Source organism: Zingiber officinale, chromosome 7B, assembly GCF_018446385.1.
Source record: "Zingiber officinale cultivar Zhangliang chromosome 7B, Zo_v1.1, whole genome shotgun sequence".
NCBI lineage: Eukaryota > Viridiplantae > Streptophyta > Magnoliopsida > Zingiberales > Zingiberaceae > Zingiber > Zingiber officinale.
In genome coordinates, this window is record NC_055999.1 from 4753486 (window position 1) to 4778099 (window position 24614).

Sequence of the window (24614 nt, forward strand, 5' to 3'; positions counted from 1 at the left end):
ATAGGATACACGATAATATAAATAAAAGCCTTTCTTTCTTCTTCTTTTTGTTTTTGTGGCCCCATATCCTTTCTGTCATCCTCTCCTGCCCTACCAAATTCAACACATTATACAAGGATTTAACTATCACTAGGTGGGCTGCTGAATTTAATTATGATAGATAAATGCTAAGTACAGTTAAAGTTATACTTTAGCACATCTATGGAACGTGTAATTAGCTCAGCGGATATAACGGAGTTGGTACTCGACAGAATTTGTCATAATTAGTGAGACATATAGTTTAATTTCTGACAGATATAGATATTCTTTTGGATTATTTCCTGTTAAGACTATTCGACTAAAACTGAATAAATTTTCATGATTTATCACCTTCCAGGATATATGGAGGGTGCTAAAGTACGGCGCCACCAGTAATTAACCCAGGGTTTGAAGACCCAAGGTTGCAGCACTCCATAGGGAAATTAAATACTAAAAATCGAAGGTTAATAATAATAAATAAAAATCATGTTCACCGGTAAAGATTTTGAACAGGATTAGAAACTGCCTTCTGTAGAGATATTATTTAACTGCCGACCTCCATGCGAAAGGAAATGAGCCACCCTTCATTGGAAGCTAATCTATAAAATTTCAATTTAATTTAGTTTTGCAACATTTTGAGGTTTTATGGGTTATTTTAAAATAATGTTAGGTGTGATTTCGTTTTAAATTTGAATGCCTTTATTCGAATTTAACTCAAAAAATTTATTGCCGATCGAATCAATGATGATAGAGTTTTACGTATTTAAAAAATACCCTTTAATCCACTCTGTGAGCTCGCCAGAAACGAATCCTGAAGCCCCTGAAGTCCGGCCATACCTAGCTCCCACATCTCTGTCGCATTATTCTCCGGCGATCGCCACCATTCACGCTGCAACCGCCTTCCCGCGGCTATGAAAGAGAGGAGGAAGAGGTTTCCTTCTCGACCTGTTCCTAGCAGATGAGATCGTAAAGTGTAGCATAAGCTGGCGTCCGTGACGCCCACCTGTGCACGAATACACCTGTAGCATAATGCTGTTGCACTCCGGCACTTCCTGGGATCGGGCATCAATGGCGGAGCAGAAAATTTATAATCCCTGAGTTGATCGGACAAACAAAAAACCTCCGACTATTTTCTTTCTTTTATATCCAGGCTACCTTCCCCATATATATATATATATATAGTTTAATGGCAGGAAAGGAATTATAAGTGGGAGGAGGGGCAATTTTGTCATTGTACTATTTAAGACTTTATTAGGGGAAGAAAACACTATTGCAAAAGGGGGTTGGGTTCGTGTGGCGCCGCCACCGCCAACAGGAAGATGACCTTCCTCGTCCTCTGCTCCTCGCCAGTGCCGCTGCCAGCTGCCACCTTCACTCTTCTCCCTCTCCTTCTCGTGACATCGGCGACGACCGTACCTCCACTTCCCCTCTTCCTTGTCTCCCTCTCCTACGGCCAGTCGGGGATTTCGATCACCATCTCCCCTCCGCCGCCACCAGCATCCCTCCTGGTCTCTCTCGCCGCCATCCGCTCGCGTGACGACTGCCTCTCCTCTTCCTCCTCCTCGCGACGTTGCCGTCGGAGAGACCTAGTAAGTGAAGGTAGGTAGTTATGAAAATCCTGGTGAGTGAAGCCAGGTGAAAAACTTAGTAAGTGAAGCTAGGCAGATGGAAAGTCTCTGTTAGTGAAGCGGGGTAATAGGAAAATCCTGGTGAGTGAAGCCAAGTGAAAGTCATAATGAGTGAAGCTAGACAGGTGAAAGTCCAGTGAGTGAAGCCGGGCAGTGGAAAGACCTGGTGAGTAAAGTCAGGCACGTAGAAATTCAGGTGGGTCAAGATTGACTGGATATATGGTGTTGGAAAGTCCAAGTAGGTCAAAGGGTTGACTGGACACTTGGCACAAAACGGTAAGTCCAAGTGGGTCAAGGTTGACCGGACACTTGGCATGAGGAGAAAAATCCAAATGGGTCAAAGGATTGACCGGACACTTGGTGAAGAAGTCCCAATAGGTCAAGGTTGACTAGATGCTAGGCAGGAGTCCCAATAGGTCACGGTTGACTGGATGTTGGGTTTGGGAACCTTGAACTTGAGTTTAGGTAAGTCAAGGTTGGGATAATTGATCAGTTGATCGATTGGGAGAGTGCTGCGATAAGCAACGACCCAATCGATTGGGAGCAATTGTTGAGAGCACAGAAGCTTCCACAATCGATCAGCCGATCGATTGAGAAATGCCAATTGATCAGCCGATCGATTGGGACTGAATTTTTTGCTCGACGCGATGAATGTTGAATCAATCGGGCGATCGATTCAGGCATTTCCAGCGAGAGCACAAAGGCGCTCTGAATCGATCAACCGATCGATTCAAGCCTACCCAATCGATTGGTTAATCAATTGGGATACGACCGTTGCGCAGGATGTAGGCTTTGGATGACCGAGATTACTAGGATCTGACGTGACAATTGATTGGGAGGATCCCCAATTGATTGGAAGCCCTAGAAGCGCAGATATAAAGGCGATGAAGCATTCAAACACGGTAACCCTTCTTCCCGATCTTCACACGATCTTCTCCGACACTCACCGCCAATTCTTAGAAGCTCTTGGAGGCAAGTGCATGTGCACTTCCAAGATTCAAGAGGCGTCAACAAGCAACAAGTTAGCAAGAAGAGAGTTTTCCTTTTATTTTCATTGTATTTTTATTCTTGCGTTGTATTATATTTGTTGTGTGAGTGTTGTACGAGGTTTCTCCACCTCCAGTAGTTACCGAGGAGTGTTTTTGATAGTTGAAAGTGTGTTGTGTATAGATCCTTGGATTAATCACCTCCTTTTGAAGTGCATACCAAGTAAATCTTTTGTGTTAGCATTGGAGAGTGCTTCTAGTTTTATTCCGCTGCGAATCATCACGAAGCAAGCCAATGACAAGCTATTTACCCTCCCCCCCCTTTTGCACAAATAGAACCTAACAATGTCTACTCGAGCCGAGCAATGGTACAAAGAATGAGCGTCCGATTGGGAAACAAGGGATGCTAGAAGCACCAACAACTAAGTATAAGAGCAGCTAGTGTCAAGTGTCAGAACAAAGAGTGGGCGTCGATCGAAGTGCAAATATCCTATGATAGTTTTGATGTGGTCAAACAAATTAAGTTAAGTCTTGTTATATTTGATCCTTGTGTCTAAGTGTGCAGAAGCTTAAGAACACAAGAAGTTCAGCGGAAGATGCAACTAACGAGAATGATGGCACAAGAAAGGAGCCAACGGGCTTGGTGCATCCGAAGGACTAGGTGCTGCGAAAGAGTACACTAGTGGACGAGAAGGACGCGCATAACATTCGAGGGATGAGAAGCCGGAAAGGAAGCCAACTCGAGGAGAAGAACGGAGTTAGATTCGGGTGAGCTCAACTCTGTGTAGCCGGAGCATCACCCAAGAAGAGATCAGCGTTTGGTAGTTGATCTGCCTTTTGCCTTATGGAAAGCGCATTCGCTAGACATTAGCTGAGGATAAAGTTTTATGCTCAACTGATAAACTCTATCTGATGGAAGACACCTTGGACCTCTTTGATGGTGCCTTTAAGTTGCGGATAATATTTCCAGGGTCTATAAAAAATCTCTAGACCTAGGAAATTAACAACTCTTGTATTCATTTTCTAACATATTTCTGAACGTTGAACGAGTGTAACAGATTTCTCCTACATAAAGATCTTTTTAGTAATTTTTTTATCTTGGATTAATAACCATCTAAGTTGTAACTAAGTAACTTCTTAATCTGAGCTAGATTATATTGAACAAAATGTTTCAAATTATAAACGTATAAACAAACGGCACCAACTGGCCAGAGTTGGAAGATGAACCTGTTCTCGACTATTTACGAAGCATGTTTAGTACCTGCGTGGTGATTGGATATTTAATACGTTTTTACCAGGACAAGCAATCGGTACGCGAAGAATTATTCATTTACAGAGCGTTTCTATATTTTCAGTTCGTGCTTGTAGACGCCCGGCCCAGTCCAGCCCAATCGAAACGCAATGAAAGAATTTTTCATTCCAACGATCGCTACTTCCCACGGTCCATCCGTTGGGACGTCCTCGTCGAGGAAAAGTTGTTGCGACGGCAACCTCTTTATTTTATTTCAACGGGGAAATTATCCTTTCTATATAAAAAAAACAATAAACAAAAACAAAAATCACCTTTTATTGCAGGTGTATCTAATGGTCCATGACTCGATCGGTCCAATTGGTCTCAACAGTAAACGTGGATGAAATCATCACCCTGTCCCTCCTCACCATTACAAGTTTGCAACTCTTCCTTTACCTTTGGAACGGATCCAAGCAGAGGTGGAAAGTGCCAAGAAGATTCCTCAGTTGTTCTTTCCCCATGCTTGGAGGGGACCTGACTAACGACTAGCTAGGAATCTTCAAACTGAGCCAGTCGACCAGTCCAGAGACTCCAGACTGCTCGGCGGCTACTGGTCCGGCCGAATGATGCTGGCCATCAAATGGATTTTTTTTCTAAAAAAATAAATAAAATTAAACAAGATCTATGGCAAAAGATTTTTATGGATGTCGAGATCTCCGAACCCAGACTTCCCGCACGTACGACTGAGAAATCTACCCACCTCCACAACATCATTGCCCCACCGATTACACGGACAACGCATTAAATATCCGATCGCGCGTGGAGACGATCCCGTACGTTCTCTCTGAAGCTTCTGCCCCGGCTGTTGTCCGGTGCCTCTGCACAACTTAATTAGTCAAGTCAAGAAAACATCTATGCGCAGAACATGTCGGCATGAAGCACTCGATCGTCGGTTCGAATCGAAGACGTGAAATATGTATTAAAGATGGTGGTTGCCAATACTATATTCAAAAGATTTTGGCACTTATAATTAATTATCCACCTCTCGACACTTCCCTAATGCACGAGTATGCGTGCATAAACTTAATTAAATCAAATCCCTTATCTTAATCCATAGATTAGTCTAGTTTGTCTGCGCTGGAGGCGGCCAAACCCCTCCCCAGTCTCTGAAAGAGCTTAAAGTAGCACTGTAGGTGGTGGACCACTCAAAATTGCCTTGACCGATCGATAAAAGTCTAATTAGGTATTTATAGCGTCCCATCATCGACCATGTCCATAAATCCACCGAGACCTATTAAATCTTTTAGAATAATAGGAAACTAAATATATCTTCTACTTACGGTGGGTGCGAGCTGTGCAAGTGGGTGCGCGTGGAGTTGTTGTGTCTTATTTTCAGCGAAAGGTCGCGAATTGAGAACGTCGAGCGGCCATCGGTTGACGTGCCTTCGATCTCATCGGGGCTCGCGACGTACGTGTCGCCCGGTGTGGCAGTGCCCCGGCGGCCATGGCGTCGCCGCCGTCGCTGTGGAATCCTATTAAAACCCGGTCTACCGTAGACGGTGCGCTGCCGGCGACCTGGGGCATAGGCGACGTGAAGATCACGTGGAGGCCCCCCCGGCGTCTCACTACTCTTCGCTGTTGACGAAGAGACCGCAAGAGTTCGGCGCGTCCAGTGTGGACGCTTGTCAGCGGCGGCGCGGCGACTGGCACCGACACGTGGGGAGTTGGCAAGGAATTTTGGGACAGATTTTTACCAACTACGCACCATCGTGTTCGGTGACATTTTAGTCTAAATATGATTTTGTCGCTCAACAACAATAGAAAATACAATTTCTGGAAGAAGTTGTAAAACAAATAAAAAAAAAAAAAAACTTAAATTGGGAGTTCAAATTGTTCATCGGTTCCCAGTTGCGATCTGGTGTGGATAAGGTTGAGGTAGCTGAGGTAGATTGTCCTTGTGGTTGCCCGTGGTTGGAGAGGAACAATTTATTGTACCATTGATGGAGATCTTATCGAATCAAGTGTATGGTTCAACATCTCATAAACCGTCCTATTAAATAATTGAATGAACATAATTAGTATAAACATGGCAACGTACCACGACCCTAATTAGTGAGAAAATTTATTTTGCCCTTGTTTTTAATAATATTTTATCTAATAAATTTATTTTATAAAATTAGAATAAAATATTTTTAACATTATTCCTTTTGTGTGAATAATACTTTCAAAAAAAATTGATTTATATTTATTTTTATTTTTACAAATGAATAAAATATAAAACATCGATTTTAAAAGATAAGATAAAATATAATATTTTAAAATATGGAGGCTAAAATAAAATTTTCTCAAATTTTAAAAGCAACGAAATCGTACCGGCTGCTTCCTGTGAATCCCCTTGCAGCGCCCAAAGAAGACCCACATCCAGCTTTTCTCCATTTCTATTTTTCCTCTCTCCCCTATCCAGTCAGTCTCCTTCTCAGTTTCCAATTTCATACGGTTCCCGTCTCCTCCTGTGATTCTCGTCGTCTTCATCTCAAAAGCACAAGAAAGGAGCGGATCCCTGTGGCTTATAGTCACCTGCCGGTGTTCTGATCCCTATAAAACCAAGTTTACGCACACCCAATGCAAACCTCCTCCTCCTCTGTTCTCCTTCCTTCCTTTTCTTCCTACTCTGCGACGCCCACCGCCGGCCAAGTCCCGAAAGCTGAAACTAACCTTACGAGCTTTGGCACGAACTCCTAGTCCCTGGGGGATCGATGCAATCCTTTTCCTCAGCCAACCTCCTTGAGCTGGCCGCCGGCGAGGACGCCGACTTTGTCGCCTCCCCGCGTCGCTTTCCGCTCCTGCCCCGCCTCATGGATGACGCCGCAGCTACCGGCGAGGACAACGCTCCAGGCTCCCCGGCGCAGCGGGAGCGGCGGATCGTTGTCACCCACCGCCTTCCCCTCCGTACGGTTCCCGATCCCTCTGCGCCGGGTGGCCTAGCCTTCTCTTGGGATCCCGATGCGCTCGCGCTTCAGCTCCGCGCCGGATTCCCGTCCTCTTCCGAGGTCATTCACGTCGGCACCGTCGCTTTTCCCATCGACCAAGCCCACCATGCGTCCATCTCCCGTATTCTATACGAACGTTTCAGGTGCCTCCCTGTTTTCATTCCCGCCGATCTCCACCATCGCTTCTACCATGATTTCTGCAAGCATTATCTCTGGCCCCTCCTCCACTACCTCCTGCCTTTCTCGCCGTCGTCTTTAGGCGGTCTGCCCTTCGATCGTTCCCTTTGGCTCTCCTACCTCTCCGCCAACAAGCTTTTTGCCGACCGCGTCATCGAGCTTCTAAATCCCAACGATAGTCTTGTGTGGATCCACGACTACCATTTACTTGCTCTTCCGACCTTCCTTCGAAGGCGCTCCCCTCGTGTAAAGTTGGGATTTTTCCTCCATGCGCCCTTCCCTTCGTCCGAGATATTCCGTACCATTCCCGTTCGCAACGAGCTGCTTCGCGCCCTCCTGAATGCTGATCTCGTTGGCTTCCAGACCTTCGACTATGCTCGCCACTTCCTCACCTCTTGCTCCCGGTTACTTGGCCTGGATTATCAGTCCAAGAGAGGGTATATTGGCATTGAGTACTATGGAAGGACGGTCACAGTCAAAATCCTCCCGGTCGGGATTGACATGGGGCAGCTCGAATTGGTGATATCTTCTAAAGATACCATTGCCAAAGTCCACGAGCTCACAGCAATGTATAAGGATAAGATCTTGATGTTGGGAATCGACGATGTTGATCTCTTCAAAGGTATTGGAATGAAGTTGCTCGCAGTGGAGCAATTGTTGGAGGAGCATCCGCAGTTAAGAGGGCGTGCAGTGTTGGTCCAGATCACTAACCCCCCAAGGAGTGAAGGAAAGGACGTGCAGAAGGTTCAGGATGAAATAGGGTCAATCTCACGGAGAATCAACGAACGTTTCGGAAGACCTGGATACGAGCCCATTGTATTGATCAGTCGCACTGTACCAACCTACGAAAAGGCTGCCTTTTATGCAGTAGCTGATTGTTGTTTGGTGAATCCAGTGAGAGACGGAATGAATTTAGTTCCATACAAATACACAGTCTACAGACAGCTGAGTCCAGCATTAGCAGATGCTCCAAAGAAAAGTATGATCATTGTTTCGGAGTTCATTGGGTGCTCACCATCTCTGAGCGGTGCTATTCGAGTTAATCCATGGAATGTGCATGCAGCGGCGGAGTCGATAAACTTGGCCATAACAATGCCAGACACTGAGAAACAACTGCGTCACGAGAAGCATTACAAGTATGTTAGCTCTCATGACATTCCTTACTGGGCAAGGTCGTTTGATCAGGACTTGCAGCGTGCTTGTAGAGAGCATTTCCATAGGAGGTGTTGGGGGATTGGGTTTGGGATGAATTTTCGGGTTGTTGCTCTTAGCCCTAACTTCAGGAAACTATCTGTTGAGCATATCGTTGCCTCGTATCAAAGGACAAACAGTAGACTCATCTTGCTCGATTATGATGGGACAATGATACCGCAGTCGTCCATTGATAAAAAGCCAAGCTCTGAAGTTATCTCAGTAATAAATGGATTATGCGATGACCCAAAGAATGTTGTTTTCTTGGTTAGTGGTAGAGGGAAAGATGAGTTGAGCAAATGGTTTGCCCCCTGTGAGAAGTTGGGAATCTCTGCAGAGCATGGATATTTCACTAGGTAATTATTTTTCATTGGAATCGCAAATTATTGTTTCTCTGAATTTGATTCTTATTGTTATTTTCATGACATAGGACCTCGAAGCATTGATAATTATTTGTCCATGCTTACTTGCTGATATCCAAAATCCGTACTTTCTGATAATGATGGGCATGATTATGTTCCATTTCAAAATCTAATCCAAGCACTCGATTCAAATAATTATCTTGTGACTGACGACGTTTTAATCCTGTGCTGTAGGTGGAAGAGGCATTCGCCATGGGAATCTTGTACGTTAGCTTCAGACTTTAATTGGAAGAAAATTGCAGAACCTGTCATGACGCTTTACACGGAGGCCACGGACGGATCTGCCATAGAACATAAAGAAAGTGGGCTGGTATGGCATCATCAAGAAGCAGATCCTGATTTTGGGTCTTGCCAGGCAAAGGAACTCCTTGACCATCTCGAGAATGTGCTTGCCAATGAGCCCGTGGTTGTGAGAAGGGGTCAACATATTGTAGAAGTGAACCCTCAGGTATGTATGAAGCACTGGATATGGCTTTTGGTTGCGTTTATTAAAAGTATTCGGTTTGTATCTGTCTGGCAAAGAATGAACTTTTGACGTTAGCATTCGTGGCTATCATGATCAAACAAACTTAGCTTTCATAATGAAGATCCATGGATTAGGATTGACTTCGAGGATAAACTCCGCCTACCTCACTTTCTGACTCGAAACACATTAAATATATTTCTGGATATGCTTGGCCTCGTGTAGGCCGACTACTGTCGCCAAGTCTTATTTTAATATCACTTCCTTTCCTGGCACTGCTCAAACATGGCATTTCAAATTATGTTACGTTTCTTTTCTTTTAATATTACTTCCTTTCCAGGCTATGTTTCACATTGACTTGTCGAAATATGCAGGGCACAGGCAAAGGCATGGTTGTGGAAAATCTCATGACAGCATCGTCGAGCACTGGAAAGGCACCAGATTTTCTTCTTTGTATAGGGGACGACCGGTCGGATGAAGACATGTTTGAGAGTATTAGCCGTTACACAAGCGATCCATTGGCCCCAGCAATTGGAGAAGTCTTTGCGTGCACAGTGGGTCAAAAACCAAGCAAGGCTAAGTATTATCTCGATGATACAGCGGAGGTCATAAATTTGCTTGAAGGGCTAGCCGATTCATCATGCGTAAAACCACCCTCGTCTGCAGAGCTTCAAGTATCATTTGAAGGCTCTCTCTATGTTGTTTATTGATTAGTTAAGTATTATCAAAAAGATGTCCCTCTCTTTGATTTTTAGTCGACTTTTTACACTTTCTAGTTCTTATACTCAAATGGAAATACTCGAGTACCCTTTTCTTTAATCTCTCTCTTCTTGTCTCCCTTACTAACAACCCCTTTGGCAACGACGCCTCTTTCATCTCCTTCGCTACGCGAAAAGAAGTAAACATTCATCTTTTGTTTTCACGGTGGCTGGGGCGATGACCTTCTTTGGTTTGCTTTGCATCGAGAGAACCTTCTGTTGTTGAGCTGACAATGTCAAGCTGCAATTGAACATGGCGTTAGATGTTCTGCTTCGACGCGTGTAGACCACTCGTGAAGTCTTCTCTTACTATTTTTTGTCGGCCTTGTCGTGGAGGGTCTCCTCTCACATGCCTCTGTTGCGTTCTGCGTCAACGTATGTCTTGGCCAAGAGAGAGGTCTTCATCGCTCCTTCCAGCCTTCGCTTTGCTGCCATCAACCTAGCTTTCAGACTTTTATTGTTCTTTTAGCACCCTAAATGTGATTTCATGTCTTGTAGATCATATATGTTCAAATTAACCTTCTAAATAAGAAATGGTCATGTTGAGTGTTGTTTAAACTTTTAGATGAGTTTTTTAGTGGATCCTGTCTCTAAGCGGGGAGATGACATGCAAGTTACAAGGCGGCGTCGAGAGGTTTGGATATTGACTGTGTAAAGACTGAATTGAAGTAAAGTGACATCGAGCAAATTTGCATAGTAAAACTAGGAATTGGGAGAGGGAAGTATTAGTTACCAAAGCAGGGAAAGTATCCTTAGCGTAGATATTTCGACGTTCTAAGTCAGAACAATAGTCGAGCGAAATGGAGAAGGAGATGAACAGTAATAACAACTGATGAACTATGGTAGCGAGATCTCACGTACGTACCTCAACCTTCACAGCTAACGGAGAGGATCCCCTTTTTATACCATCTCTCATAACTCTGTATTAATGAAGCGGCAAAGAATGTCTACTGTCAGAGTATGTCGGGTGGTGAAGGATGTACAGTAGCTTCCCCGTGGTTGGAAAAAAGTTCTGTTACATGTATATGTCAGAATAATGACATATTCTCTGACAGGTTGTTACGATTTTCTAACAATAGTATCCCCTAGAGAGAGTCTGACTTTGGGTCAACTGTTGTAGATTATAGTTATGCACATGAAAAGTGGGAAACTGGGCCTCATAAGTCCTACCGGCACTGGGGTTGGGTGGATATAAGTTGAGAGCCTTGCATTTGGAGAAGTGGGGAGTTGAGCCCCTAAGGTCCGATTGACCTTTGAGCCAACTGAGTTTATGCTAGGGATTCGGCATTCACCAGGAGAATATGCCCGGTCAAACTTTATGTCGGGGGCTCATCTTGCACTCGACTGCTATACTTGAATTTAAACTCCGGTCCAGCCGAGCAATGTGTCTAGCGTGTCTGATAAACCCTTTGGTCCAGTCAGTTAGAGTATTCGGTAGTGACACTGGACTTATTTCGGCATGACATTGATACGACCTTAGAGTTGACCTCTTCTTAACTTTGACTACCACATCAGCCAACTTTCTTGACATCGAACCCAACTTCTAGGGTCTCACCTTATTCGTCGTATCACTAGCCTCCCATTTATGTCTAGTCAAAGGAGGTTACAAACTTAACTAACTAGACACTTGTGTTTTGTAGTGTCATTGGCTTGGACACTCGGTCCTATTTCTGCCGTTTGAGTTTTATGCCGGGAGCATTGCCCATTCAAATAATTCGTAGTTGTGATAAGAGTTGAGAATAAGCGCGAGAGCATACCCGCTTATAACTCAGCTGAGTAGCATGAGAGTCTGAGACAAGCGCAGGGTAAGGCTCACTTATACCTTTGCCGAGCGGAGTTTGGAACATAGGCGCGAGGGTAGACTCGCTTATAACTCGGCAGGATGGTATGAGAGTCTGGATATAGGTGCGAGGTCATGCTTGCTATAACTTGGTCGGTCAGCACGAAAGTTTAGGACTTGGGCGCGAGAGTGGGCTCGCTTATAACTCGGCCAAGTGACTCAAGAGTCTGGAACACAAGCGCGGGGGGAGACTCGCTTATAACCCGGCCAAGTGCCACAAGAATCTAGGATAGGTGCGATGACAGACTCACTTATAACCCGGCCAAACGGTACAAGAGTCTAGAACATATGCGCGTAGGTAGACTCACTTATAACTCGATCGAGCGACATGAGAGTCTGGGGCATAGGCACGAGGGCAAGCTCGCTTATAACTCCGTCGGTCGACACTAGGGGTGTAAACGAATCGAATCGAGCCGAATATATAGAAAAATTTAAGGCTCGAAATAGGTATATTCGAGTTCGAGCTCGATTCGAAGCTCAAAAAATTTAAAATGTTTTATTCGAGTTTGGTTCGAATTAGGGCTTGGCTTCGAGTTTGGCTCGAAATATTCGAACATGTTCATGAACTATTCGAATTATTGCTCAAAAAAAGTTTGAAAGGCTCATAATTTATTTATTTATTTAATATATATTTAACTTATATTAATAAATATTATGGCTCGCGAATGACTCAAACAATATAATTTGGGCTCGAGTTTGGCTCAAAAAAAGTTGGAACATGTTCGAGTTCGACCCAAATTCGATAAATTCAAATACGAATCGAATATTTTTCGAACCGGCTCGAAAAGCTCGCAATCCGGCTAGATTCGTTTGTAGCCCTAGTCGACACGAGAGTCTGGGACTTAGGCACGAAAGTGAGCTAGCTTATAATTCGACTGAGCAAAATAAGAGTCTGGAACATAGTCGTGAGGATGGACTCGCTTAAAACTGAGTTGATCGGTATAGGAGTTTGGGACATGCACGAGAGAAGGCTCGCTTATAACTCAGCCGAGTGGCATGAGAGTCTAGAGGCACGGTGTATGACCCGAATGCCTTAGAGAGTAGAGTCACAGTGTATGACCTGAATGTCTTGGAGTTTGGAGACATAGTGTATGACCTGAATGCATTGGAACACGAGCACAAGGGTCTGCTAATTTATAACTTGGTTGGGCAGCACAAGAGTCTAGGATAGGCGCGAGAGTAGACTCTCTTATAACTTGACTGATCAACACGAGAGTATGGAGGCACGATGTATGGCCTGAATGCCTTGGAGAATGGGGGCACAGTATATGATCTGAATGCCTTAGAGTTTGGAGGTACAATATATGATCTGAATGCCTTATAACATAGGTGTGAGGGTATGCTCACTTATAACTCAGTCAGTCGGTACAAGAGTTTGGGATAGGCATGAGAGTTGGCTCGCTTATAACTTGGTCGGTTAGCACGAGCGTCTAGAAGCACAGTTTATGACTTAAATATCTTGGAGAGTGGAGGCACAGTGTATGACCTAAATGCATTAGAGCTCGAGAGTGGAGGCACAGTATATTCAGGTCATACACTCTCGGTCGGCATGAGAGTGGATGCATAGTGTATGACCCGAATGCCTTGGAGAGTGCAGGCGCAATGTATGACACGAATACCTTGGCACATGTGCACGAAGGCATGCTCACTTATAATTCGTCTGGTCGACACAAGAGTTTGGGACAGATGTGAGAGTAGACTCTCTTATAACTCGACCGATCGACACAAGAATATGAGACATGAGCGAGAGTAGGCTTGCTTATAACTTGGTCAGTCAACACAAGAGGTTGGGACATGCGTGAGAATAGGCTTGCTTATAACTCGATCGTTCACCACCATAGTTTGGAGGCACAGTATATAACCTGAATGCTTTGAAGAGTGGAGAAACAGTGTATGACATGAATGCCTTGGAACATGGTCATGAATGCATACTCACTTATAACTCTGTTGGTCAGCACGAGAGTCTAGGACAGACGTGAGAGCAGACTCACTTATAACTCGGCCGATCGGCATGAGAGTCTGGGTCAGGCATAAGAACAAACTCACTTATAACTCAATCAGGCAGCACAAGAGTTTGGGAGGCACGGTGTATGACCCAAATATCTTGGAGAGTAGAGACACAGTGTATGACCTGAATGTCTTGGAACATGGGCGTGAGGGCATGCTCGCTCGATGTGGCCAAGTTGCCAATTGAATTTGCCACTCAACTTTTAATTGCCAATCGGCTCCTACTTGAGGATGTCGATCAAATTTTATGTGCAGATGCCGAATAAATGTCTGAACCAAGTGTCTACTAGGCCCTTCGTACTATATTCTTGAAGGAGATCGTTCGAAGGAGAGTGAGGATGATTTTTTATTTGCTTCTCCTGACTCGATCATTCAACGGGGCCTCTTGGTATACTAATGGCATTCACTAGTATCATGATGAGGAGATTGGTAGTAACCACAAAAAATGTGTATGCCTTTCAGACAGTGACTGATCCATTTTCCGCACTGCTCTTTCTTCCCGGACTAGCGGAAGATTGGGCAGGAGTTAATGGGGTGGTCAGGAGGTGATGATGGTTTCCGACCGGCTTGACTGATCCGACTGAGACAGTCACCTCCTTCGGTATGAGGGCTCATCATCGATGCAGCTGGGTCATTTGGTAAAGGACCCCTAGATGCTGCTTGTTGCTGCAGTAACTTTTACGCTCAGGCTATTATTAGCAATTCCAAATCTTTTTGTGATAAGGTGATGGTGGTGAGTCGTTTAGTCTCTTCCATCTCCATGTTTCAGATTTAGGTGAAGTTCCCACAGATGATGTCAAATATGATCATGTTTGAAAGCGGGGGAGATGGCACGTTGGCAAGGGAGCGTTTAGGTGGCTTGCATGTTAACTAGGAGAAGACTACGAGTTGGAAGGAGATAACGCTAACTGATCCTGGAGCTAAGAGCTGCAGACATATGCACACCACAAACAGAGCTAACGAGAATGTTAGAGCGAGAAACAGAAAAGGGTCACTAGCACAAGCACTCTGACACTCAAGTCAGGACAGTGGCCGAGTGAAAATGGAGAAAACAATGAATACTAGAACAACATTGTAAATGTATGAGTGTGTGGATGCATTCCTTCGTGTATCTGGCCAATGAAGAAGGTCCCCTTTTGTACTGCCTCTTATAATCTCTGTACTAATGAGGTAGTAAAGAATATCTGGTGTCAGAGTATGTAAAGTAGTGGAGTATATACAACAGCTTCCCCATGGTTGGAAGAAGATTTTGTTGCAAGTATATGAAAGAATAATAGCATATTCCCTAACAAGTTGTTACGATTCTTTGACAATATTGTCTTCTAGAGAGAATCCGGCCAGCTCAGGGTCGGCTAGCTGCAGACTAGGAGTTATGCTCATGAAAAACGGGAAGCTAGATCTCGTAAGTTCTACCGGTGCTAGGGTCAGGCGAATGTAAGTTAAGAGCTTTGCATTTAGAGAAGTTGGGAGTTAAGCCCCTAAGATCTGACCGGCCTTTGAGCCAACTGGGTTTATGTTGGGGATTCGACATCCGCTCGAACAATATGTTCGGTCGGACTTTATGTCGGGCATTCATCTTGCACTCGGCCGGTATGCTTGAATATAGAGTCCGGTCCAGTTGAGTGATGTGCCTAGCATGTTTGATCAGCCTTTTGGTCCGGTCAGCCAGAGCACTGTATGGTGACACTAGACTTATCTCGACATGGCACTAATACAAGCTGAGAGTTGACCCCTTCTTGAATTTGACCACCACATCAGTCAACTTTCTTGACATTGAACCCACTTTAGGAGTCCCACCTTACTCATCGTATCACTGGCGCGACCATTTAGAGATATTAACTGCCTACCTGATGACTAGAGGGATATAGTCTAAATTTAAACTCTAAAATTTAAGTTCATACTTATCTTCAGATGACTTGAGCTGATAATCTCAAACTTCCAAGTAAGGTTGGATGAGGTACGATGTCAAATTTGAAGAGTGGCGGATCAACTTTGAAAGTTTGATCATTGAAGTTGTCGATTGAATGTTTTGTCTGAGCGCCAGTTAGGATCTTTTATTCGCTTCTCCTGACACGACCATTCGATAGAACTTTTTAGTATACTAATGGCATTCACTAGTACCATGATGAGCAAATTGATGGTAGTCAAAAAAAACTTTTCTGGCAGTGACTGATCCACTTCCCGCACTACCCTTTCTTCCAAGATTGGCGGAAGATTTAGGCGGGAGTTTCTAGGGAATTTTGGAGGTGGCAGTGGTTTCCAACTGGCTTAACCGATCGGAGCTGAGATAGTCACCTCCTTCCGGGCGGCCTGGGTTTTCTCTATATTGATGTATTTAACCACTTTCTCAGTAGGTCATCGAAGTCCTTTGGGGGCTTTTTGACGAGGGCTTGAAAAAATTCTCCTTCTGAAATGCCTTGGGAGAAATCGCTTATTAATATCTCAGAAGTGGCGGACGGACATCTAGCGCCACTTGGTTGAATCGCCTTATGTATGCTTGTAGAGATTTTTTTCGCCCCTTGTTTGAGCGTGAATAGACTCAGGCTGGTCTTTTGATACCTCCTGTTACTGGTAAAGTGGTGCAAGAAGACTTTGCAAAAATCTTTGAAGTAGAAAATGGACTTAGCTAGGAGCCGGCTGAACCACCTTTGTGTCATTCCAGAAAGAGTGGTAAGGAATACTCAACACTTAATGTCATATGTGTTTTGATGAAGGATGACTATATTTTTAAATTTAAGTAGATGATCTTCTAGGTTGGTCGCTCCTCCATACTCTCCGATCATCAAAGGGTGAAAGTGACTCTATAGTCTATCTTCCAAAATTTCTTGAGAGAACGACACACTTCTCTGCTTAGGAGAATATTGGCCATCGACATTTTCTTCTTTCAAAGGTTCCGAGTGGGTGTGCCACCAAAAGATGATATTTGGGATCTTTTCGCTCGTCCCATATCGTCGAATGGGGTGTGGAATAGTGCCCTATTTTACGCAACTAGGGAGGGTACTACATGCAGTGAGCTGCTCGACTACGTAGGTGCTTGCACGAAGCCTACTCGAGGAGGAGGAATTGGTTAGAACGCTATTGGGCCTTCCACTCAGGTCCATTGTTCGATGTGAGGGTCCGTCATTAACGCAACAAGGTTGTTCTGTAAAGGACATCTGGCTACTGCCTATTGTTGCTGCACTAACTTTTGCGCTCGGGTAGCTATTAGCAGCTCCAAGTCTTCTTGTGATAAGGTAACGGTGGTATGTTGTTCCACGTCTTCCATCTCCGTGTTTCAGATTTAGGCGAAGTTCTCGTAGAAAGCGTCAAATTTGATCCAATCTGAAAGTGGGGAAGGTGGTTCGCTGGCTATGGGGTGGGGTCGAGGTGGCTTGGATGTTGACTGTGTGAAGACTGTGAGCTGAAGTAAAGTGACACCGAGCGAACTTGCGCAGTAAAAATAGGAACTATGAGACGGAAGCATTAGCCACCTGGCTAAGGAAGGAATCCCTGGCGCAGGTACTCCGACACTCAAGTCAGAACAGTAGGCAAGCAAAATGGAGAAGAAGTTGAATAGTAATAATAACTGATGAACTATAGCAGCGAGACCTTGCATACCTTAGTCTCTACGATCAACGGAGAGGACCTCCCTTTTTATACCGCCTCTCATAACCTCCGCATTGATGAGGTGGCAGAGAATGTTTGATATCAGAGTATGTTGAGTGATGAAGGATGTACTATAACTTCCCTATGGTTGGAAGAAGGTTTTGTTGCATGTATATGTCAGAATATTGACATATTCCTTGACAGGTTATAATTCTCTGACAATACAGTCTCCAAGAGAGAGTCTGACCAGCTGTAGACTAGGAGTTATGCTCATGAAAAGTGGGGAGCTGGGCCTTGTAAGTCTGATCGGCGCTGGGACCGAACGGATGTAAGTTGAGAGTCTTGCATTTGGAGAAGTGGGGAGCTAAGCCCCTAAGGTCTGATCGACTTTTGAGTTGACCGGGTTTATGTTGGGGATTAGGCATTCGCTCGGACAATATGTTCAGTAGGACATTTTGTTGGGGGTTTATCTTGCACTCGACCGCTATACTTGAATATAGAGTCATGTTCAACTGAGCGATGTGCCTAGCATGTCCGATCGGACTTTTTGTCGGGGGTTCATCTTGCACTCGGCCGCTATACTTGAATATAAAGTCCTGTCCAACCGAGCGATGTGTCTAGCATGTTCGATCAGCCCTTTAGTCCAATCGACCAGAGTACTCGGTGGTGACACTGGACTTATTTCAGCATGACACTTTTATAACCTATGAGTTGACCCCTTCTTGACTTTGATCACTATATCATCAATCAAATTTCTTAACGTCAAACCCAACTTCAAAGGGCTCACCTTACTATCGTATCATTACTCCATATCATTAGTCATCTTGACTATTCTTTAAACATAAATGGAATCATTTGATTATTTTGAAAGTATTAGTATACTTTGCTGTTTCTTATATATAGTTTATCTATCTATTTAGAAAAAAAAATCCACTAGCAATTTTTTTAAATATAATATATTTATTTTTAAGTGAATTACTAGTTTGTATTCCAGTTTATTCATTTAGAGAATTTGCAGAAATATATTTCCTAGTATGTTCTTCCAATCTAAAAGGATTTTACACGCAAAAATGATGCTGCTGGACGGCATGCTTTCATAATCCTCTGCTCGTGGTATGTATGTAAGAACCAAGATGTATTATTATATATATGATTAAGATTGGATAATTTTCCATGGATAATTAACTAATTCCGAGAGGATAATGTTTATCTTCTTTCAGGCCATGCGCATTTACGTGGATCTCTCTTTGATTGAAACAACTTTGATGTTAACAGTTTTTCTTGGATGTGACTGATGGGTGGAGTTTGCACTAGGAAAGTGAAATTAAAAGAACTAGGCCAAGAGAATTATACTACCAGGAAATTTTCTGACGAGGACAAAGCTAAGAAGTGATGCAAGTGGGCAGCTCTGAAGAAAACTAGCTCTGACAAAGGTCTTTCTCACGTCTGCAACTCTGAAGAATTCTATTTCTCGCTACAAACCCAACTGTTCTTATTCAAAGAGGCGTGGTCATAGAGTCAATACAATACTTGCATGCTGCATTGTTCAGTCAACCACGTAACTAATTAAATGTAGATGAGCATGAATGATTCCTACACCGAGTGGAGGTAATGCTTTCCGTCTTGCCACTTGCCAAGCTCAGCTCTCTGACTCCGGTGTGGCATTCATAAATTTAAAAAAATATATATCTAGAAATCAAAGAAAAAATTGTTTAACAGGAGAAATTTAGAGAACAAATTGATATAGAAATGGCTAGTCGACACCCTGTGGTCTCCGCTCTAATCAAGAACACAATGAGTGTGACTTGTTCATTGGCGTTTCAGACATAAAAGTTACAATGGTACGAGAAAATAGCAGAGAGAGTAGATAAAATTTTACTACTCTAATATCACCTATATACTTTTCACGAAAGCTTCGTAATTATGGCACTTTAAATAAGGACGTAAATATGTCATATACAACGGACAGTCGCTTACCTTATGACATTCAATGATATTAACAAAATTTAATTAGATAAGGAAAAATGTGTGTTGATCCCTGTTTTACCCTTTCTCATGGTCAACATAGAAAATGTAGTTTTACTTCTTTTGAAAAAGACAATCTAAAACATGATAAATGCTTACAAATAAGAAAATTCAATGTTTTTGAACTCCCCAAGTTTTTTCCGTCTAAGCGTCAAAGTTCCTGCCTAACCAAAGTGTTGGTGTAGCGAGGACAGATAAGAGAGGAGTGAATTACTTGTAAATAAAAGTTACCCTCCTCAAAGCGTTTCAATTCTAAAATAAAGCAACACTTAATAAAAGAAAGAAAAGTGAAGACAGAATCTTAACCTGGTTACAACTAAGAGAGTTGTTAATCCAGGGCGATGGAAAGCGCAGTAAGAAACTCCTTCTTTGAAGGCGGAAAAGCCTTTTACACTTTGAGAGCACAGAGGTTGCTTAAACAGTAATTACAGAGTTGAATTTCGTTCTAAAATCGTTGTCCTGAATAGCTACCCGAGACCCCCTTTATATAAGGGTTCTAGAGCTTATCAGTTAACCTGAACCTTCGGGATCAAGTTTGACTCGAGAGGGATCGGTCGACCGATCCCCAGGTTCGATTGACCAAACCTGCTGTACCTGCCCAGTCTTCCATCCAGGTACAGTCTCTGAGGATGAGTTTTTGATCGGTCGACCGATCCTTATGTTCAGTCGACCGATCGGCTAACGGTCTTCCAGCTGAGTTGGCCCGATCATCTTGCTCGACTAAGTCTCTGGATTAACTTCGGTTCAGTCGACCGATCAGGAGGTTCGGTCGACCGATCAGCTTCACCAACGGTCAGCTTCTGACGTGGCATTCGACGTGTCTGCTGCGGTTGACTTCGGTTAAAGAATGTTCGGTCGACCGATCGGCTAACGGTCTTCCAGCTGAGTTGGCCCGATCATCTTGCTCGACTAAGTCTCTGGATTAACTTCGGTTCAGTCGACTGATCAGGAGGTTCGGTCGACCGATCAGCTTCACCAACGGTCAGCTTCTGACGTGGCATTCGACGTGTCTGCTGCGGTTGACTTCGGTTAAAGAAGGGTTCGGTCGACCGATCAATAGGTTCGGTCGACCAAACCGTTGACAAGTCAACTTCCAGTTGACTTGCTCCGGTTCGGCTCCTTGGGTGATTGCGGCCATCCGGAATAGGGCTCACCCGAACCCAGTTCCCGACCTTCTCCTCGAACAGGCTTCCGTCCGGCTTCTCATCCCTCGAACGCCGCGCACGTTTTTCTCGCTCCACCAGAGTACTCTTCCACAACTCTCTCGTCCTTCGGACGCATCGAGCCCGTCGGCTCCCTTCACGTGTCGTCCTTCTCGCTAGCTGCATCTTCCGCTCGACTTCCTGCGCTCCTAAGATCCTGCACACTCAGACACAGGGTTCAGATAAAATGCAAGACCTAACTAACTTGATTGATCACATTAAAATTATCACGGTCCAACACAAAGTAGTTATTAGAATCATTCCATTGACATCTACGTCCTTCAACAAAGTTTGGAATTGTATGCGAATTAGCCTATGGGTGTTGGATAAACGTAATGAGCTGTAACTCTATTCTGATCTTCTTTACTGCTACCTTTGTTTTTTTCTTCTGATTAATTTTAATAAAGAGAAGAATACTTGAATTTGTGTTGGACGGAACATTGTTGGAGGAACTCTGAGTAAATAATCTAATTCTTTATCCGGTGGCAATAAATTAATGACTAGCGTGGCATTAGCATATTCCTTGTAGATCTGCATCTTATTCCTATCACAACTGAAAGATCATGCTAGGACCGGGAACGAGTGCAAGATCAATAAATTAGGGAAGTTATTGTGTTCTTAAAGAATATATAGCGAAAGAATATAATCTTAATCGATCAAAGCTAAGTGATTGATACATAGCCATATGTGGCATCTAGATTCCTATACAAATTTCAGACAGTAACAGCTGGTGCCTTTACTGAGGAGGTCAGTGGCACCAGTCCTTGACTCCTAACGTGAGCTAGTCATATCTGCTACGCAGCAGCCAGCTATCTGCTGGAGGCAAAACATTTGCCAAGGAAAACCTTGCTCCAGCTGCCAACCACAACTCCACACCGGACTCTGGGAATCTAGCTAGGTTGGTCGTCGGTCTCTCAGTTTCACATGGTACTCTGAAGACAGTAGCAGTTCAATGAGCTACCACCAGCCTACAATGTCAGGTAGGTCCAACATATGTTGGATCTCACATTTAAGTTATTGACTCCAGTCGATGGCACCGAGATTGCTCAGGAATGCCAGCGTTCTCCTTTTGCTGCATTATCTGTCTCCACATTGTCATTGCAGAGCAAACAAGCTCGCACACCCTGTATTTTTTAATAAAAAATGTTCTACGACAGGCTTTATATGATAAGAAAGCAAATGATCGCAGAGGCTTCGTACTGTGAAGCCAGTTTGGTAAATGATGCATGGGGTGGCTCAACCTGTTTGTTTCTCCCAATCTGATGAGCTATGGGAGTGAAGTACCTTTGGATGGTCTCCTACCCAAAGAGAACTGAGAGGAATCAAATTGTTGTTATCCTAATTAATGGGAAGAGGCATGAGCTGTTGAGTTTTAATTGGTCCAGGAGCACGAGCTCGTTCCTGTTAAACTCAAAGCAGGACATCTTTTGTACACAATGGACAGTTATCATTTTCATTGAATAATTATTTCATTTTTTTAAGCTGTTCTAGAACATTAATCTTTTATCTTTGGCTATGCATTTGATAATTTTAAATATCGGAATGAGAATTTCATTTCTATCAGACACGTATTTATTTTAAATGACAATTTGACAGGATTTAGTTCCAAATCAGTGTGTTAGAAGCTTTTGGGCCAGTGGATGGGCCCCCCATGTATAACCCGGGTGAAATTCTGGTACACTGTTCTGTGTTGTCCAGACTCCATTGTAATCCAAGCCGCATACATAAATTAATTCCTCATTGATTCAAATGAGACGGGGTCTATACCAAAATATTGAGCTTTCGCCTAACTGAAGTTTGACGCAGCAATTGGTACAAGAAGAACAGTGCCTGATCAAATTATTTAAAGGGAGAGACAATTCCTAAGCAGCATCAACAGGCATTCCTAATCAATCGCTTCTAGTTTACTCAATAGTATGCTAGCTGTCACACTAATCCTATGAGCAGCTCATGCATTACTGCTGCCATATTTTATTCTGCTAAGTGTGACAGCGTAATATTATATTATAAAGATGAACACAGGTAGTATTATGTGTGCATTAAAATTTGTAATCTTGAATATTATAATCTAAAAAGTAAATAGAAAATATGAATTTTAAAAGAAAAATTTTATTAGTTTAAATCTATTATAATTCAATCCTTAAATCCTAAAATATTAAACCCTAAATACATATAATTTACATTGTATCTAAAATTTTAAATTTTGAACACTATAATCCAAGAGGAAAGCATAAATCCTAGAGTGAAAATCTTATTTGCTCAAACTCATTATAACTCAACTCTTAAATTTTAAAATTTTAAATCCTAAATACATATAATATATCCTAAAAACATAAACAAAAAAAAAATCTTACTTTAATCCAGGACACCTGTATTGAATCTAAGCGCCTAGATTCAACCCTAGGGCATGAATTCAATCTAAACGTCGAGAGTTCGCATATATCTCAGGGCATCTGGAATTGATCCAGATGCCTATATATTAACGATACATTTATTTTATTTTATTTTTATTTTTTTAACTTCAGGGTTAAGCAAATGAGATTTTACCTTTAGAATTCGCGGATTGACTTATAGTGTTCAAGCTAAAAAAAAATTAAACAGGAAAAAAATTAAATTCTCACGAGATATAATATATATATTTAGAATATTTTTGGTTTATATATATTTAGAATATTTTTGGTTTAAGATTTAAGGAATTTTTTATTTTTAAAATATTAAAAAAAGAATAGAGGTGTTTGCAATAAATCGAGGTGTCTCGACCAAAAATAAAATAAAAAAAAAAAAAATCGAGGCGCCTGGATTAAATCAGGCGCTTCGACTAATCTGTCATGGACCGTTCCGTAGCGAATGATCTGTAGCATATCATAACACTATATGTAGAGAGAGAAATAATACCCTGCACACTCTTACTCCACACACTCTTAGGCAACCCTCATACGCCCGGTGATCGAAAGCACTCCCGATCGTCCTAATTATATATGATGTGTGCTCCGTGTAGGTCACGAAATCATGGATCACGTTCTTGAGGAAGATCTTGAGGACTCCGTGAGTCTCCTCATAGATGAGCCCACTGATGCGTTTGACGCAACCCCTCCTGTCCAGGCGCCAGATCAGCGGCTTAGTGATGCCCTAGATATTGTCACGGAGCATTTTGTAGTGGCGCTCTACCCTTGCCAACACCTTATTGCCCTTCCCCTTCCAGACATCGTTGCAGAATCAAGCAGTCAATCTACAAATTCCTGCACAAAATCGAAGTGATTTTAGAACAATCAAATCAGGATATGAAGCCAGAAATTAGAGAAGGGTCGATCGAGTGAAGGATTACGCAGGAAATCCTAACCTAAAGAATGTGAGATCTGCGAAACGTAGAGTAGATGGAGATAGATCAGGTGCAAGTGGGACTTACTAGCGACATCATCTTGTGACATAGAGCTGCTATGGAGCAGCGTAAATCCACACCGTTAGTTGATGTGAAATGGACGGTGGATGATGTGTGAATGTAAATCACATGGATCGTTGAGTTGACAATAAAATATATAGAATTTATATAAAAAATCAATTAATTTTCACATATAAATAATATTTTTATTATAATTTTTAGTTGATTAATTGAATTTGAATGAAAGAGAAATCATATAAATATAGATATATTTATAACTATGTTAAGTATTAAATAATTTGTCAATAATATAAATATCAAAATATTTATAGCTATGTTAAGTATTAAATAATTGGTATTGTTTGATTAATTGATTAAAAAATTTTAGAGATATGTTAAGAGAGAAAATTAGGAAAAATGAAAGTGGTCTAAGTGATAGAGATATTTATATAATTTTAAAAAAAAAAGATTTCATAAAAAAATATGACATGATTTAACTTAAAGTAATACTAGTGTTTCTTTGCATACATTGTATGTATATATGGTAATTGTTTTTATATAAGTACTCTTGTTTTTTAAAAAAAATTAAAATCAAATTTATTTATTTTTTCTTATTTTTAATAAGTTTTTTTAAAACAACTTTTTATTTTTATTTAATTTTTATTCAGAGATAAAGATAATAAAGATCTTAAGTTAGCAATAGTCACATGAT

General features: G+C 42.5%; 1 protein-coding gene across 1 annotated transcript; it reads left to right on the top strand.

Moving 5' to 3' along the window:
- The first annotated feature begins 6248 nt into the window (after positions 1-6248).
- On the top strand, positions 6249-9874 carry LOC122005120 (probable alpha,alpha-trehalose-phosphate synthase [UDP-forming] 9). The gene is made up of 3 exons (XM_042560042.1): positions 6249-8577; positions 8818-9091; positions 9481-9874. Exons 1-3 carry the CDS (start codon positions 6620-6622, stop codon positions 9814-9816), a joined length of 2568 nt encoding a protein of 855 aa, XP_042415976.1. The 5' UTR covers positions 6249-6619; the 3' UTR covers positions 9817-9874.
- The last annotated feature ends 14740 nt before the right edge of the window (positions 9875-24614 follow it).